The 17,065-nt window shown below is 34.8% G+C and overlaps 1 protein-coding gene across 1 annotated transcript; it reads left to right on the forward strand.

The window, feature by feature from the left end:
• Positions 1-8,806: 8,806 nt before the first annotated feature.
• LOC107776445 (putative pectinesterase 53) lies at positions 8,807-16,024 on the forward strand. The gene is made up of 5 exons (XM_016596342.2): positions 8,807-9,258; positions 10,552-10,741; positions 11,617-11,823; positions 13,626-13,861; positions 15,848-16,024. Exons 1-5 carry the CDS (start codon positions 8,897-8,899, stop codon positions 15,993-15,995), a joined length of 1,143 nt encoding a protein of 380 aa, XP_016451828.1. The 5' UTR covers positions 8,807-8,896; the 3' UTR covers positions 15,996-16,024.
• Positions 16,025-17,065: the final 1,041 nt, after the last annotated feature.

Here is a 17,065-nt window from a genome sequence, read left to right on the forward strand (position 1 = left end):
AAACGACTATGGGTGGATGCAAAAGATCATTACAGTTGCCACCAATGACATCATTCCGGCAACGGCTTCATCCTTTTCGACCGCTTGGAACCGCACTCGTAAGCTCTTTGTTTAGTATTCCCTTTTACTAAATATTTTTCTATAGCCGTATTGATCCCACATCCTTTGTTTGTCTCAACAACTCGATAGATCCCACCGGTGATTGAAGGTTTAGGGGCCAGTTCTTTCCAGAAGCGAGTCTCGGGCCAGTTGTTTCAATTTTTCATGTGAAGAACTCGATTGATCTTTTCTAACCTATCTATGAAATTAGGTCTACCCGCGGGCTCTGTTGCTATTCCCGAGGAAGATTTCTTGGCTGATTCTGCTAATGCAGCATGGTTTCTTTAGGAGGAGCTTACTCGAACAGGTGGATCCGGTCCTGCTTTAAGAGCAAATATTTCTTTTCGGAGTCTCAGGCTCGAAGACAAACAGCCAAAGAGAAGATGCTCCTCTGCATTCGGGGAAAAGAATAAGAGGGCGAGGATCGATACCCCCGAGTCATCTACAGTAGCGATGGTGACTGGCCCTTTTTCTGGGCCGTTCATAGACACCATGACGATCAACGATAATGAAAAAGCTGGTGATTAGGGAGCTTCTCTACATAGAAGACGACGATCCTCATCATCTCAACAGAATGCTCAACCTGCTGAGAGGGCTACACCAACCGAGGACGATGCCTCGACACTTTGGGGAGAATTTGATTTGGTAGATAATGTCAACTCCCATTTTCGAGCCCCAACTGTTGTGTCTGGTACTGCGGGGCTGAGTACCGGGCCCTTGCCGTCTTTGGTTGGCGAGCATCCAACAACCAGCACTGCATTTGATGCAGCTGCTTCTCACTCTTCAACTCCATTAGCTTCATCTCCATCTTCACCAACACCAGCAACTGCTACATCACTTCCATCTTCATCTACTCTTCCACCAACAATTGATACATCACCTCCACCGGCCGCACTTGACCGTGAAGAATGTATTCCACTTCCACAGTCCCCGGTTCATGGAAATTTAGGGTAAAATTATGATGCCCCTTCTGAAGATACACGATGGAGAAGGAACGTTACTCTTTTGATCTCTACCGGATGCAACTTTTTATCCCGACCGGTAAAGCTTGCTAATTATCTGAAGCCGTTGGCTTCAGAGAAAGACTGGGAAAAATTCAGGCACTCTGAGGAGAATGTTTGTTGAATAACGCCATGCACAATGCTGCAACAGTACATTCCTTTCTTCCTTTATTAATTCTTCTATTTTCGGGTGTGAACATATCCTAAATTTTAACCTTCTTACTTTGTAGGCCAACTTTCTTGCTTCTGAGGGTCTTCAGAGGTTGATTCATAAAAATGAAGAGATTACCTCCGCACGAGATCAGCTTTTGGCAGAGCATGAGCAATATGTTGCCCGCATTTCAGAACTGGAAGACAAATCCATTGAGGTTGTTGTATTGGAAGCTCATTTGCGGCAACATGAGCAAGAAGTGGTAACCCTTAAACAAGAAATTGACCCACTGAGGGTTAGATTTGTCGAAGCCAGGGTCAAATATGTTGAAGTCCATAACTCCGTTCTTGCTGCAACCGAACGTGAGGCTACCTCCACTGAAAGAGTGATTAACTTAGAGGCAGCTTTGAACTCCAAAATTGAAAAGATTGTTGTTGTGGGGGCGAAAAATGCCCAGTTGGAAGAGAAGCACAGGAAAATTATCGAGCATAATAGGCTTTTTAGTTCAACGGTCCGCAACCTTGATGTTAGCCTCAAATCTGCTAGGTCCGCCCAGGAAAACCTTTCTGCTGAGGTAATATTTAATCTTAAAATCTAGCACATTTAAAGGAATTACTAGTGCGTCGTTGTGTGGTAGCAGCAATCCATCACCGTTCTCCTCCGTAAAAGTGATATCGTCTTCCCGAAGCCTTTTGCTATGCGTTATTGATACTTTCTTCTTCTTTGTTGCTGAAAATGTGACCCCATTAATCTCGTTCCCTACGAAAATCTTGTTAATTATTTGACGCGAGTGATATTCTCCTGCTTTCGAGGGTTTAGTGTTGTCTCAGTTACGACCATAATTGTTCTTAGCTCGGTCACTTAAGAGTGATCTGAGTTGACCATTCTTCAGTAATGTTATCACTTCTTCCCGGAGATGTCGACAGTCCCCTGTTCGGTGACCATTCATCCCGTAGTATTCACACCACAAGTTAGGATCCCTCTGGCTGGAATCAGATCTCATCGGTTTTGGGAATCTTGCTTCTTTGATATTTCTCATAGCCGATATCAACTCCACTATACTGACGTTGAGATTGTATTATGATAATCTAGGGTAAGGAGGATCCCGCGATCCTGCCAGTTCTTTATCCTGCAGTGATTGATTGTTCCAACCGTGATCAGTCCTCTTGTCAATGGTGAACCTGTACGCTGTCCGGAAACTTCTGTTATGGCCTTCAGTTCGTTCATAGGGTAAAAATCGGCCCCTCGAAGTCTGCATGTCCGCATCATAATCATCCTTTGATTTTTTCTTATTTTTTTCTCGTCCTTTGATCAACGATGAAAAACCAACCTGATCATCTTCGACCCTTATTTTTGATTCGTACCAGTTATGGACATCCGCCTAGGCCGTTGGTTGAAACTCGAGTAGGCTTTTCTTCAATTTTCGGGAAGCGTCTGAACTCCTTGGATTCAATCCTTTGGTGAACGCCTCAGCCGCCCATTCATTCGGGATAGCCGGGAGCAACATTCTCTCTTTTTGGAATCGGGTAACGATCTCTCGTAGCAGCTCATACTCTTCTTGTACAATCCTGATTATGTCGGCCTTTCGGGCATGTACTTTTCTTGCCCCGGCATGAGCCTTGATGAAAGAATCCGCAAACATTTCAAAGGAATCTATGAAATGCTCGGGTAACAACGACTACCATGTCAAGGGGTTTCTCCAAATTTCTTCAGCAGCATAGATTCAATTCCGTAAGGGGCTAAATCATTTCCCTTTATCGCCTTTGTGTATGTGGTAATATGCTCCTGGAGGTATGAAGTTATGTTATACATTGGCACTTCATGCATTTTAAACCGCTTCGGGATTAACTCTGGTGTCGCACTTGGCTTGTACGACAAGTGAGTATACTTTTTCGAGTCCGGACCTTTCAGCACGGGTGGCGCGCCCCGGGATCTGGTCCATGCGGGCGTTCACTTTCCTCATGAACCGTAAAAGTTCAATCTTGAAAGGATCATTCTCATTGTTGAGGCAAGATCTGTTCCCCCATGCCCCATCAGAGCCAATTTCACCCCTGGGAGTGTTGTTGTCGATCCTCCACGTCGTTTGGTTCATGGGAACCCCGAGAGGAATCAAATATCGTCTGTTTGTATTATTTGAAGCTCCTGACAGTACTTGCTTCAACTCAATCATAACTTTAACTTGTCGCGTGAGGTGGCCTAGAATGGTTGCATGTTGCCCTTGCAAGACTCTTACCGCGTCGACGACATGCTCCTCATCGGCGTCATCGTGAGTGGTCCCCCGAACATGTCGAGTATACAGCCTGTCATTCACTGGTGTAGCATCATTCCCCTCATCATAGGTGTCACTGATTGAATCTTCGGAATGAGGCTAATCCCCTTGAATCTCGGGGTTGCGCATGTCGTTAACAGTGTTATCTGCCATGTCTTCTGATCTTTTCTAAGACAAAAACAATCAAAACATGTTAGTAAAAAATTCAAGGATCAATTCAATTACACGACTATCTAGTCCCTACGAAGGGCGCCAAATTGTTTACCCGTAAAATGGTACAGTTGAATTTATACGTGGTTTCTAGATAAGTGAATTAATTTGATTCTGAAATAAATAAATAATCGAAGAATTGCACAATACTTAGCCTTAGGATATAGACGAAACAACAGAAGCAACAATTCCGGGAATAGGGTTTCCGGGCACAACAACTAAGAAAATCAAGAAATAAGAAGATAAGATTAGATTGAGCTTTGTATAGAGTATATCATAAGTTTTCCAGAAAATTCGTGTCCTTTACAATGACAACAGAGCTCACTATTTATAGCTATGAAAAAGGTCCTAGGGTCGTACCCTTATTTAATGTCAATTATGAGGGGCATTGATGAAGATATAACGGTGAACATAAATACCAAATTCCTGGTAATGGGTAACTACTCGTAATGCCATGGAATATTCTCTGTTAAATGCTACCGGAAAAATAGCATTTATCACATCTTTATGAGCGTTATTCTTTTCGATGACAAACGAAATAGTTGCCTTCGGTCTTTAGCCATCCCCTATCTTGGATTCCACATGTCACTTTCTTGGACGGCCACGTGTCATATGCATAATCGATACAACGTTGGCATAATATAAAAACAATAAGAGTACATGAATAACATTGAAGTTCAGATTGTTTCACCAGATTAAAGAAAGTTTGATCTAATTTTGAATGTTTTCAAATAGAGGGTTATTACATCTTTTTGTTCCATTTTGAAAACCAATTTACATAAAAAATAGTGTTTAAAGGAGAAATGTATTTTGGACAGAGAGAAAATGATACATACACATAGACTAAATATTGGAGAAGGAAATTAGGAGAAAATTTCTTTGGATTTTCTTTTGTTTCAACGAATTTGCAATGTTGAATTGTGTGATCAATTTGCCAAAATTTTAAGCACCTTTATTTCAACACTGCTCACATACGGACTTGTTTTTTTTTTTTTTTACCAGTCAAACACATAAAAATTCTTTTTGACAATGGCTCCATGAAAATTCAACTCAACACCTTTGCTTACTTTAATACTTTATTGAATTGTGTAACCAATTTATCTTGAAGTTTAAGTTAGTTAATTTCACCGATTATCACTAAGTTTACTCGGTGTAACACTAAAGTCACAAATTATTTTTTGTAACAGTAAAATCACTATTAGTAACACTAGTCACAAAACTAGTTTTTTTTTGTAACAGTAAGTCTTTAAACTAACCATTTGTAATACTAAAGTTACAAAACTATTTTTTTCATAGTAAGTGACAAAATTGTGTGTTAGTTGCCCAGAAAATACAAATCACTAGAAAGTCAAATTTTCAGCGCCGGAAAATAACATGTCATTGCCACATCATCATCACTTTGCCACAGCTTACATGCCACATGAGAAACTTTTTATTAAAAAAATCCACGTTGTCATAACTTATTTTTTAAACATGAACAATTAACAAAATATTTAAAGTAAAAGAGATAAAACGAGAGCTGAGTAACACATTTGTTTATTTCAGTAACAGTGTGTATATAATCTTTCTTTTCTGTAAGTGGGAAGCGGGTATAATCCATTAACATACCTACTTATCACAAAATCCATCAAATAAACTACTTATATAATACCATGTTGTACTCCCTCCGTCCCAAAAAAGATACCAATACTTTTCAGATTTCCAGAGTTAAATTAGTTATTATTTGACCACGTCTTTTTTATATAAGTTTTAAATATTTTTAATTATTGTGACTTATAGTACTTTTTATGTTATTTCGAATATATAAATTTTACTTTTACAAAACTAAATATTTTATGTTTAAATTTGCAGTCAATATTAAGAAGTTTGACTCTCGAACCGAAAAGTATTATCTTTTTGAAACGGAAACAATATTATTTATTTAAACAGCTCTAATACTGCATATGGTGGCAAAGAAACAATGGTGGAAGGCTTTATTTAATGAATAATTAGTTTTGCTCTTAAATTGTTTGATGAAAAACGCCAAAAAGATATCTGCTTTTATATCTCTGATTCATGGTTTTTCCACCCCGTGAAAGCTGTTTGTAGATAATTCCAAAGAGTCAAGAGAGATAATAAAAGAAGTTGTCTACCAAAAATTCACAAAAAAGTAACCAATTCTTGTCTTTTTTCTCAATTTCATAATCTTAACAATGTATCTAATCAATAGGTTCCTAACTTCATTAGAATCTAAATCATTCCAATACTTTGTCCCCATTCTTTCTAAATAGTATTGCAATTACACTAATTGAAGGTCTCATTTATGATATAAAAATATCTTTAACCAATGCATAGATGATATGAACACGTACGTCAGCGGCTGAGCAGGAGCCAGTACTCCAGGTCGGAGCTGGAAGAGACATGAGGAGTCGGGTAGAGGTGGAACTCAGGCCAGAGCATGTAAGGTAGCACTCACGAGAGACTGGGCACCCACAATTTTTCGTGCTCGCGCTAGAGCCGTTTCTTAGGAGCCACCTATAATTATTTTACAATGTTCAATTGACCACCACCTATCTAACCGCCGTTGGTATAACTTTAATATTTCTGAAATAGAATTTTTCTAAGATTTTGTTTATTAATGGTTTTTCACTTTAATACCAATCAATAATCATCTAATTTTTGCTATTTGAAGTATAATAGTGCTAAAACATAAAATCATCTACAAAAGATTATAGCTCTTTTCTTAAGCACACTATTTCTAATTTAATACCAACAATGAATATTAGGTACTTCATCCTTTACCACCTATTAAGTCATTTTATTTTCCTAACTCCAATTTTCCAATTTTTTTTTGTTCTTTTCTAATCATCAATTAGCATTTGCATTTCTCCTTTTGTGTATCATGCTGAGGCATCTAACTTTTTTATTTATTCAGACTGTCTTTTGAAAAGGGAAAAATGGACAAAAAGCACCAGACATTAAATGACTAAAGAAAAATTAACGGAAATAATCACTCACCCAACCGCTTAAACTAAAAATAGCCGATGAGAGTATAATATATGTATAATTGTGTATAATCAATGTAAAAACTATGTATATAATTAAATAATAATAATAAATATAGCCGGCTATTTGTGTAAAGATCCCATGACTAAATTGGTTGGATCTGAAGCTCAAAATGAAGCCAAAGTTTGGATTACTACCGGAAATGAGTCTGACATATGAATAATGTGTTTAATTTTTATGTGCATTAATAATGTAATTTTTTACACTATTAAGTCATAAAAATAATTAGAAAATTAGCATTAACCTAAAAAATAAAGCAAACTAATAATTTATAATAAGTTAAATTATACCAATGGCGTAAAATTTTTATCACTCTGTCAATGTATATAATTTAACTCTGTAATAATCATCCCAAGTTCAAAAGCTAATCCCATTCAAATTTGCCTTAAACTTGCAGGCTTAGTCAGTAGCAAAGCAGAAATTTAAAATTTTATTGGGGGTTCAATATTTACTATATATATGCATAAAAAAATTTGACTATATATACAATGTAATTTTTTTTTTATAAAAGTTCATTTAAACCCCCTTCCACCTCTCTAGCCAGAGGCGGGACTATGCTATAGAAAGAGGCCACTGGCATCCGAAAAATTCGATAAATTTTTTCATGTATACATGTATATGCCTTTAAAACTAGTGATAAATTACTTGTAACACTTTATATACAAAACGCATTTTCTTTGAATTTAAAAGTGAATTCGTGACCTTCAAATCATAGGTCCGCCTCTGCCTCGGCCCCAGACCTAACAGCAATATATGTAAAAGGTTTATACTGTTTGGACTGACTATGCAGCAGTCCTTAAATCTGGCATTTTAGTGCATAGTGGCTTTTAATTATGAAAGCTAATTACTTTTTGTTAAATAGTAAATACTAAATAAAGTACAAAATACTAACTAATGTTAGTTACTGAATCATTTTTCTTATGCGAATAAGAATATATTCACTTTCAAACAGGAACAGAAAGAACACTCACGGGAGCTAACAAACAACAAAAAAACAACCTCAACAAAGTGCAAAAGCAAATATTTTTAGGAAAACAATATAAGTTTTAATTAAACTAAAAAGTGCATTCCTATGAAGCTGTCTTTGTGGCCTAAATTCTTTCTTGTGAACACTCCTACCCCCCACCCCCACCCCCAAATGCCAACTTTTTTTGCATTCATTTCAGTGGAAGCACCCGTGACCCTCTCAATCCTATGTCATGATTCTCCAGTTTGTACCACTTTCTACCTAAAAGATGACTCATTATTTCGTGCACCCTGCACTTAAGATTAAGAGTGTGACCTAATAGTCAATAAAATAAAAAATTAAGAAAAATTGCAGTTCCAATTTTAGTAGACAAAAAATGTTATGTGATTTTTCTAGTGACAACAAAAATAGTGGCTGATTTCTTCTAATTTATTCAAATCTTAGTGTATAGAATTATTCGGTGCATATGTTGGTAGAAGGTAGCAGCTAACTCTTAAAATTAGTTGAAGTGAACACAAACTGGTCTAAACACCATTGTTTTCAAAAGAAAAATATTAGGTGATTTTTTTTCCATATGTTTAAATTTTGGTGGATAAAAATACTCGGTAATCATGGTTCAAATCACATTAGAGACAAAATATGTTAGATACTTTTTTTTCATCTGTCTAAATCTTTGTGAACAGAATTATCCGATATCTACACTAGTAAAAATAATATATATATATATATGTAAAAGAGCAATCAGACGCATGCAAGCTAAACTGAACACTAGTATGATAAAGAAGGAGAAAAAGAGAGGAAGAAACGAGTTAGGTAAATATTGTATTAAATCTTTTTATTTGCTTAAATTTTGCTTGACAAAGTTACTCGATATATGTGTTAATAAAAAATAACATACATAAGAAAATATAGTCAAGATGCATGAAAGCTTATTCGAACCTATTGCTAAAAATAAGAAAGAAGGAGATGACTCATTGCTTTTAATACCGCTTGAACTTTTCAACCCAACCCCAAAACCACAGAGACATATACATGTAATTATGTATATATAGCCAACTTGCAATGCATTTCAACATCTCTCTTTATAAGTTCTTGACACTTTTTGTTTTTTCTCCTTTTTATTCTCATTTGATAGTACTACTACTCCAATAAAAATGCCAAATTTTAGACCATTTCTTCACTTTACTATTCTCATTCTTCTCATCAACTCTGGCCTAACTCTTTGCCACACCAAAGGGCTTAGGCCAAAGAGAAATGCCAAAGGAAAACAACTAACAGTGAATATGACACAAGTTCAACAATCAGAACAACAATTCATGAAATGGGTTCAATTTGTTGGAAGCCTAAAACATTCCCTTTTCAAAACAGCCAAAAATAAAATCTTCCCTTCTTTCACTCTTACTGTTGATAAAAATCCTTCTCATGGAGATTTTACTTCAATTCAAGATGCCATTGATTCTCTCCCATTTGTCAATCTTATCAGAGTTGTTATCAAAATCCATGCAGGAGTTTACACGTAAGTCGCATTAATTTTTATCGATCGTAACGGTGTTCAAGTCAGTTTGAGCGTACCTCAACTTTTCTACTGGATAGTTACGTTGTAGCCTAGATGCGCGAAAGCTTACACTCCTGTTTTTTCAATTTTTATAATTTGAGTATTTCCGCTTTCTTTGGATGAGTGATTGTCATTGAACGTGCGCGTACTTCAACTATTCTACTGGATAGTCGTAGTCGAGATGTGCGAAAGCCGACGCTACTGTTTTTTCAAATTATAAAATTAAATATTACCCCTTTCTTTGGATGAGTGATTGTCATTGAACGTGTTTAAGTCAGTTTACGCGTACTTCAACTACCCTACTAGATAGTTGTAGTGCGCGAAAACTACTCTACTAGATAGTTGTAGTGCGCGAAAACTGACACTCCTATTTTTTCAATTTATAAAATTGAATATTTCCCCTTTCTTTAGATGAGTGATTGTCATTGAACATCTACATTCTACATTTTGTTATTTTTATTGAAATTTTACTTTTTGAATAGCTCAATTTGATGAAGACATATGTACTAACTTTTAACCATCTATTTCATAATTTATTGAATTTAAGTTTTTCTCCTTAAAAAGTGTTTGTCTTGGTGTAGTATCATGTGTGTGACTCTCCTTTTCTTTGTTCATTCATCTGTCTTTTCTTAGTCTTCACATGCTGTAATGTTTTGCAGTTGTAGTCAATTGTCAATTCTTGGAATTGTGATGAAAAGAATTTCCTTTTTGTTTTCTGTCCTTTGCTTTTGTCGTTTACAGTCTTGTGATCAGATAGAAAATGTTAAAAACATATGAGTAGTTAAGAGTTATGTTCTTTTCAATTAGGACTATGAAATTGTCAAGTGGTTTATACATTATCTTTTATTTTGTTTCACATATTTGTTCAAGATTGAAGGGAGTTTCAGTGCAATTTTAAAAGTTGCCGCCGTATAATCAGAAAGGTTACGGGTTCAAATTGCAAAACTAATCATTTGCAAGATTAGACTGCATACATATGAGCCAATGTGATTCAATCCTTCTTTAGACCTACGCGTAAAGGGTCGCCATATAATCAGAAAGGTGACGGGTTCAAATTGCAAAAATAGTCTTTTGCAGAAATGCAAGATTAGACTGCATACATATAATTCAATGTGATTCGAACCTTCTTTAGACATTGTGCATAACGGGAATTTAGTGCACTGAGTTACCTTTTATTTATATTTGTTCAAGATAATGTCTTCAACTCTAAAGTTTTATTTCAATTTTTAACTGAAAATATGAATTATTTTGCAGGGAGAAAGTAAATATACCACCATTTAAATCATTTATAACAATAGAAGGAGCAGGAGCAGATAAAACAATAATTCAGTGGGGAGATACAGCACAAACTCCTGGACCAAATGGAAAACCCCTCGGCACTTTTGGTTCTGCAACTTTTGCTGTGAATTCCCCTTATTTCCAGGCCAAGAATATTACTTTCAAGGTACAGAATTCTTTTTTTGCTTTTTTCACTTGGTTAGTTGCTTTTTAAGAAATACAAAATTGGAATCCAACAAATCAAAACTGTTATAATTTATTTAAGGCCTGAAAAAAGTATCATGATTATGTGTGAGTCTAATTCCTTTTGTTAAATCAGTGAATTTTAACATGTAATAGTAGGTCAATAATGATTGTATCAGGACTAATTAATGTTTATCTTGGAGATTTACCTCAAATTACCTTATAAATAACCTAATTGTGTAAATATTTTTACACAGTTAGTAAATAGAACTTAAACTCGTTTGTTAATTGAGCGATGGCCTCAGCTGGGATACTATGTTAAAATGGATTAACGATCTAATTTAGAGGTTTAAATTTGTGCTCTTAAACATGTCATGATATTTCTGTGGCTATAAAATCATGCATTAAAGGTAAAATGAGAAGTTTAAAGTTAAATTATTTTAAAACATAGAAAAATATATTGAAGAAGGAGAACCTTGGTGTAACTGGTAATTAAAATTGTTGTCATGTGACCAGGAGGTTATGGGTTCGAGCTGTGAAACAGCCTCTTGCAGAAATGCAGGGTAAGACTGCCTACAATAGACCTTTGTGGTCCGGTCCGTCACCAGACCCAGCACATAGCGGGAGCTTAGTGCACCGGGTTGCCCTTTATTTTATTTTATTTTATAGAAAGGTATATTATTCTTTTTAAAACAAACCAAAAAAGAAAAATATGGCACATACACTGGACAAAGTTGCAACAAAATATTGTTACCTTTTTTTTTTTGTTTGTCAAATGTTGTCTATATTAGAAATTCTTGGTTTTCACTTTAATTTCCGAAAGCTAAAAAGAATAATGATAATAATTATAAAATGCAGAATACAACACCAGTGCCAGCAGCAGGAGCAATTGGAAAACAAGCAGTAGCATTTAGAATATCAGCAGATACAGCAGCTTTTGTTGGTTGTAAATTCTTGGGAGCTCAAGATACACTCTATGATCATTTGGGTAGACATTATTACAAAGATTGTTATATTGAAGGTTCTGTGGATTTCATCTTTGGCAATGGTCTTTCTTTCTTTGAGGTAATTGATTACTTCTCTTCCATTTTTTTCAATAGAGCAGAGTGTAAAAAATGTTGATATTCATTTTAATTCCATGTTGGTTTGATCATCTAAAATCTTAATCACTCAATTCTTGAAAGGATTTAAGTTATGCACACCGTTACCATCGGGTTTTATCTTTACATGTTTTAGCAACATGCTGAATTAGAGTGTGAGGCTCAGGTTCGATCGAACCCAGTAACTCTGGCCCAAATCCAATACTTAATTTAATCAACATGCGATGCTGCAAAGCTGAAGACACAAGATCTAGTTAAAATTATAGTATAAAGAGAAAAAACATTAGAAGCTCAAATAATGCTAGAGATAATGTTGTCAGATTGCACATAAGAGAAATGTTAAAAAAAAGTTTGTGTTCTGTGAGCTAACAGTGTAATCTTTTTTAAGGATTATTAGGTTAAGTTGATTTACAAATAGTTGGGTCGTTGTTCTTATAAATTAACCCCCAAACAGATTTTTGTAAACCAAAATTTCCGTGAAAAGATTACCAGATTCTGTTTTTATCTCTATCAAACTATATTTGCAGAATCGATTTTTTTAAATGTCTGTCACATCTATCCTGTATTTGTATATCTAGGGGATTAGTTGTCTCCTCTGTAATGATTTTTTCTGTAAATAGAACCATGAAAAACTTGGAATAATAGACCACTCAAGTCTAATATGGAAACCTTAAAAAAATAGCGTAATAACTTTATAATCGATTAAATTACACTACTAATATAAAAAATAATTTACACTTAAACTCAATGTTATCTGACGGCGGACCTACATTGAACCTTATGGGGGCTTGAGCACCCATTATATTTTACTCAAACATTATATTTTTATGTTGGAAGCTAGTAATAATATACAAAGATATCGACTGGGCATCCAATCTCAGAAAGTAGATTTGTCTATATAATAATTGGAATATTATTTGTGTATTTGTCTATATAATTTGAAAAGACAAATAACTCGAATCGAAACTAAAGTTGATCAAACCGATTAGATGTAACCATGGGCGGATCCAGCAGATGAATTATGGGTTCCCGTGAACCCAATAGATTTTGTCAAGATCCTGTATTCATATTGAAAAATACATTAAATGTATAAGAATATTTAGCTTGGAACTCATACTGTTAATCCAGTAATTAGGAGTATATATTAACTTGGGATTTCTTTAGGAACCCATAAACTTAAAATTGTGGATCCGCCTCTGGATGTAACTCTATTTGAATCGTGTAAATAGCAACACGACTACTTTCAAAATAGTAGGGAACCTCCAAATTCTAGATTCGTCTCTGCCCACGACTTAAACATCCTGAGTCTGTCAGTCAGAGGCGAACCCAAGATTTGAGAGTGGCGGGGGCACATAAGCCAACTACTCAACCAGTGTCCCTATATATAGCTTTTGAGCTTAAGGGTTCTAAGTAAAATATATAACCGTTTTCGACGTATATACACATATATATCTATAATTTTTGCCGAAGTTAAACAGGGTCCGATAACCCCTCTATTCCTAACATAGGTCCGCCTTTGCTGCCAGTACCGATATAGTCAAATCATGTGAGTTTGATGTTAAATCATTCAGGTAGTGGCAGAGCCACATGCACCAAAGGGGTGTCGACCGACACCCCTTCATCGAAAAATTATACTGTATACCTTGGTAATTTTTAAAAAAATATGTATATATGCTATATAATGACACCTCTTGACTTTTTAGTGAGTTTATTTCTTTATATTTTGACTCCCCTTAATAAAAATTTCGGTTCCGCCTCTACATTCAGGGATGTCATTTGCACGCAATAGCACCAGTGACAGGGGCAGTAACAGCACAAGGAAGAAGCAGTATGTTGGAGGACACTGGCTTTAGCTTTGTCAACTGTAAAGTCACGGGTTCTGGTGCTTTGTACCTTGGAAGAGCTTGGGGTCCCTTCTCTAGGGTTGTCTTTGCATATACTTATATGGACAATATTATCATCCCTAAAGGTTGGCATAATTGGGGTGACCCCCTTCGAGAAATGTAAGTTTCTCTATCGCCCGTTTTATTTTATCTGTTTAACTGAGTACAGAATTTACGGGAAAAAATAAAATATTTTGATGCATATATATATAGAGAGAGAGCACACTTAAAACTTATAGTCCTAGATGACATTGCTATGACTATACCAAAATGTCGTTAAGGTTAAAATGTGAACTTTAAAGCTAAACATATAACCGGAGCTAGGGGATAAATAAGAGTGTTCACCTAAATCCGCTTAGCTAGAAAATTACATTAAAGTAAAAAAATATTATGTGTATATTAAATGTTGAATCCTCTTGATGTCTTCACATATTTTTTTGTTATTGAATCCTTTGGTGAAATTGTTTACCTCCAACAATGACAAAAGAATTCCGAAATATAGAAGTATATTATTATTTCTAGAGATTCGTAAACTGCTATCTTTACTTGTTGTTTGATTGTTATATATCTTTCGTTTTTTTTTTTTTTTTAATATACTGTTGTTATTACTTGTGGCCTATGCTTCTTTTCATCTATTCTCTAGTTGAGGGTCTATCGGAAATAGCTTCTCCGTCCTCCCGGAGTAGGGATAAGATTTGTGTACGCATTATCCTCCCCAGACCCCACTTGTGAGAACTCCCTAGGTTGTTGTTGTTGTATTAGTATTATTATGTCTAGAACATAACTCTCTACTCTATTCGCTTAGCGAATAAAATTTAGGCAGATTGAATCATGACATATTCATTGATCCAATCTTTTTTTTAATTCGCCCTTTTAAGACCACTCAAAAGATGGTGCAAGTCCTACCTAATAAAAAGATAGATTTAATCTTTTGATCAATCAATATGGAATGCCTTAGACTTTTTCATTAAAGAATTGAGTCTAGACTCTAGATAAGTTTCTTTTTTTCTTGCCAAAAATGCCAAAACTAACCAATCTATGGACTAAAGTGTGGCTAAGCTTATAAAGCACAAAATTAATTATAGAATTACCTTTTTGCTATAATATATATTTGGCGTGGGACGGTGACCGTCCCTTTTATCTGTTCTTTCTGTTACCTATCTACACAAATGGTATTGGAAATTTGTCATATTAACCTTTTCCAGAGTAGCACTAGCTTCATTACTCCACTATCTCCATATATCTTTGTTCATCATCCTTTTTCTCCAATCACCCTTTATATTCTAACAATAATAATACCTTAAAATGTCTACATCTGAATTATTTGTTTGTCATTATTGGTGTCGAAAACGTAATTAAGTAAATAAAAATATGATCTCTCTAATAGTTTAAGTTTTCGATATGTTAGTTACACTCTTCAACATGATATTAGAGTAAACAGAGATCCTGATTCGAGTCTCACCATCACCCATTAACAAATATAATTTTCATATGCTTGACCCATTTAAAATAATTAGGTACAAATGGTGTGTTGAACACATAATTAAGTAAATAAAAGTATGTTCTTTCTAACACATTAAGCTTTGGATGAGTTGGTCAGACACAAAGGCGGAGCTAGAGTATGGATTATGGGTTCGGCCGAAGCAATAGCTTTCGTCCAAACCCTATATTTATCTTAAGAAACTCATTGAATATGTATAAACTAGTAACTTGGAATCCAATTACTTAAAGTTTAAATTCTGTATCCGATAAGGAAGCCAATTTGGACATCTTGTGACATTCTGTCCATGTGAATGCAAGTCTATTTAATTCTAAATTATCAACTGTAATCCACCTATAATGCACAATATGAGAGGGGGTTATACCAAAAAGCCATTACATACCAAAAAAAAAAAGTTAATTATTTTAGGATATGTTTAGCTTAATTGGGAGAGTTTAATGACCTTATGTATGCAGATATAAGATATTATATCATATTCAGACAATAAATGTTTGGTTAAACACTAATCATTGACTAATATGGACAGGTCCTCATGCAGATAATATTATTTTTTATTTAAGTCCATTTGTCTTTTAATTATTAATTATTTTTACTTTTTTGGACAGGACTGTTTTTTTTGGGCAATACAAATGTAGTGGACCAGGGGCAAGTTTTGCAGGAAGAGTTTCGTGGTGTAGAGAGCTAACTGATCAAGAAGCTAAGCCTTTTATTTCACTTAGCTTTATTGATGGCTCTGAATGGATCAATTTTTAAATAAATAAATAAATTATCTGCACTACAAATTTTTCTCTTTTTTATTTGTTTATTTTGGCTTACTTTGTAAAGTCCATGTATCTGGTAGTAGTTCAAAGAGGCATAGAGTAGAAAAATCTTTGTACGAATAATGAAAATTAAGAGTATAACATACCCCATTTTTTTTGGAAAAATAACATTGTATAGCCGCTGAAAAAATAATAGCAAAAAAATGTATAAAATTTGTATATATATACATTCGGTATATTGTATACAAAAATTATACAAATTTTATACACTTTTTCGGCTACCAAATATAAATAGATTCTACTGCGAGCTAAAAGTGATAATACCCCATTTTCTTTTGAATGGAGTATATGAAAGTACTCAAATCAGCACTTCGACCATTAAATGTTGGAAAAAAAAGGTAATAATTTTTCAGCTTGTTTTTATTTTTCATGTCTACTTTTCAGCGGTGGCGGAGCCATAATTTTCGTTAAAAGGTGTAAAAATATATAAAAGTAAATATACCAGGAAATTAAGGGGAGTCAATGTTGCGGCCAAACGCACACGCAAGTATACGCGGTCGTCAAGTAATAAAGTGACTAAAAGTCGGATGTCGAATCCACGAGGACTTGTGATTAACTATTAACTAAATTAGACTATCCTAATTATCTAAACAAGAATTAAACCTAAAAATATTTTATTCTAAACTAATTAAATAACAAAAATATAAATAATGAACTTTGAACAGAGAAAGAGCAGATTTTTTATGATATCAATGTAATGAAAACGATCTAGGGTTATGGGCTATCTAACAATCCTATTGTATTCTTAAATTGAATTGACCAACTAATTTATCTAGCTTATTGGTTGACAGGTTAATATTGCTCATAAGAATCTGTCGAGTTCTTACTCGCTTATTCAAGCTAACCTAACGCCTATATGTCTATGGAGTTAGAATCAACAAGAACGCATTTATAATTCCTGTAAATCAACCAAGCAAGGCAATTAGGTATATGTCTATCCTAACCACGAATCTGTTCCCTGATGCCCGAGTTCAAGAACTTGCTCTACTCAATCCTATATGC

This window comes from Nicotiana tabacum, chromosome 21, assembly GCF_000715075.1.
Source record: "Nicotiana tabacum cultivar K326 chromosome 21, ASM71507v2, whole genome shotgun sequence".
Lineage (NCBI taxonomy): Eukaryota > Viridiplantae > Streptophyta > Magnoliopsida > Solanales > Solanaceae > Nicotiana > Nicotiana tabacum.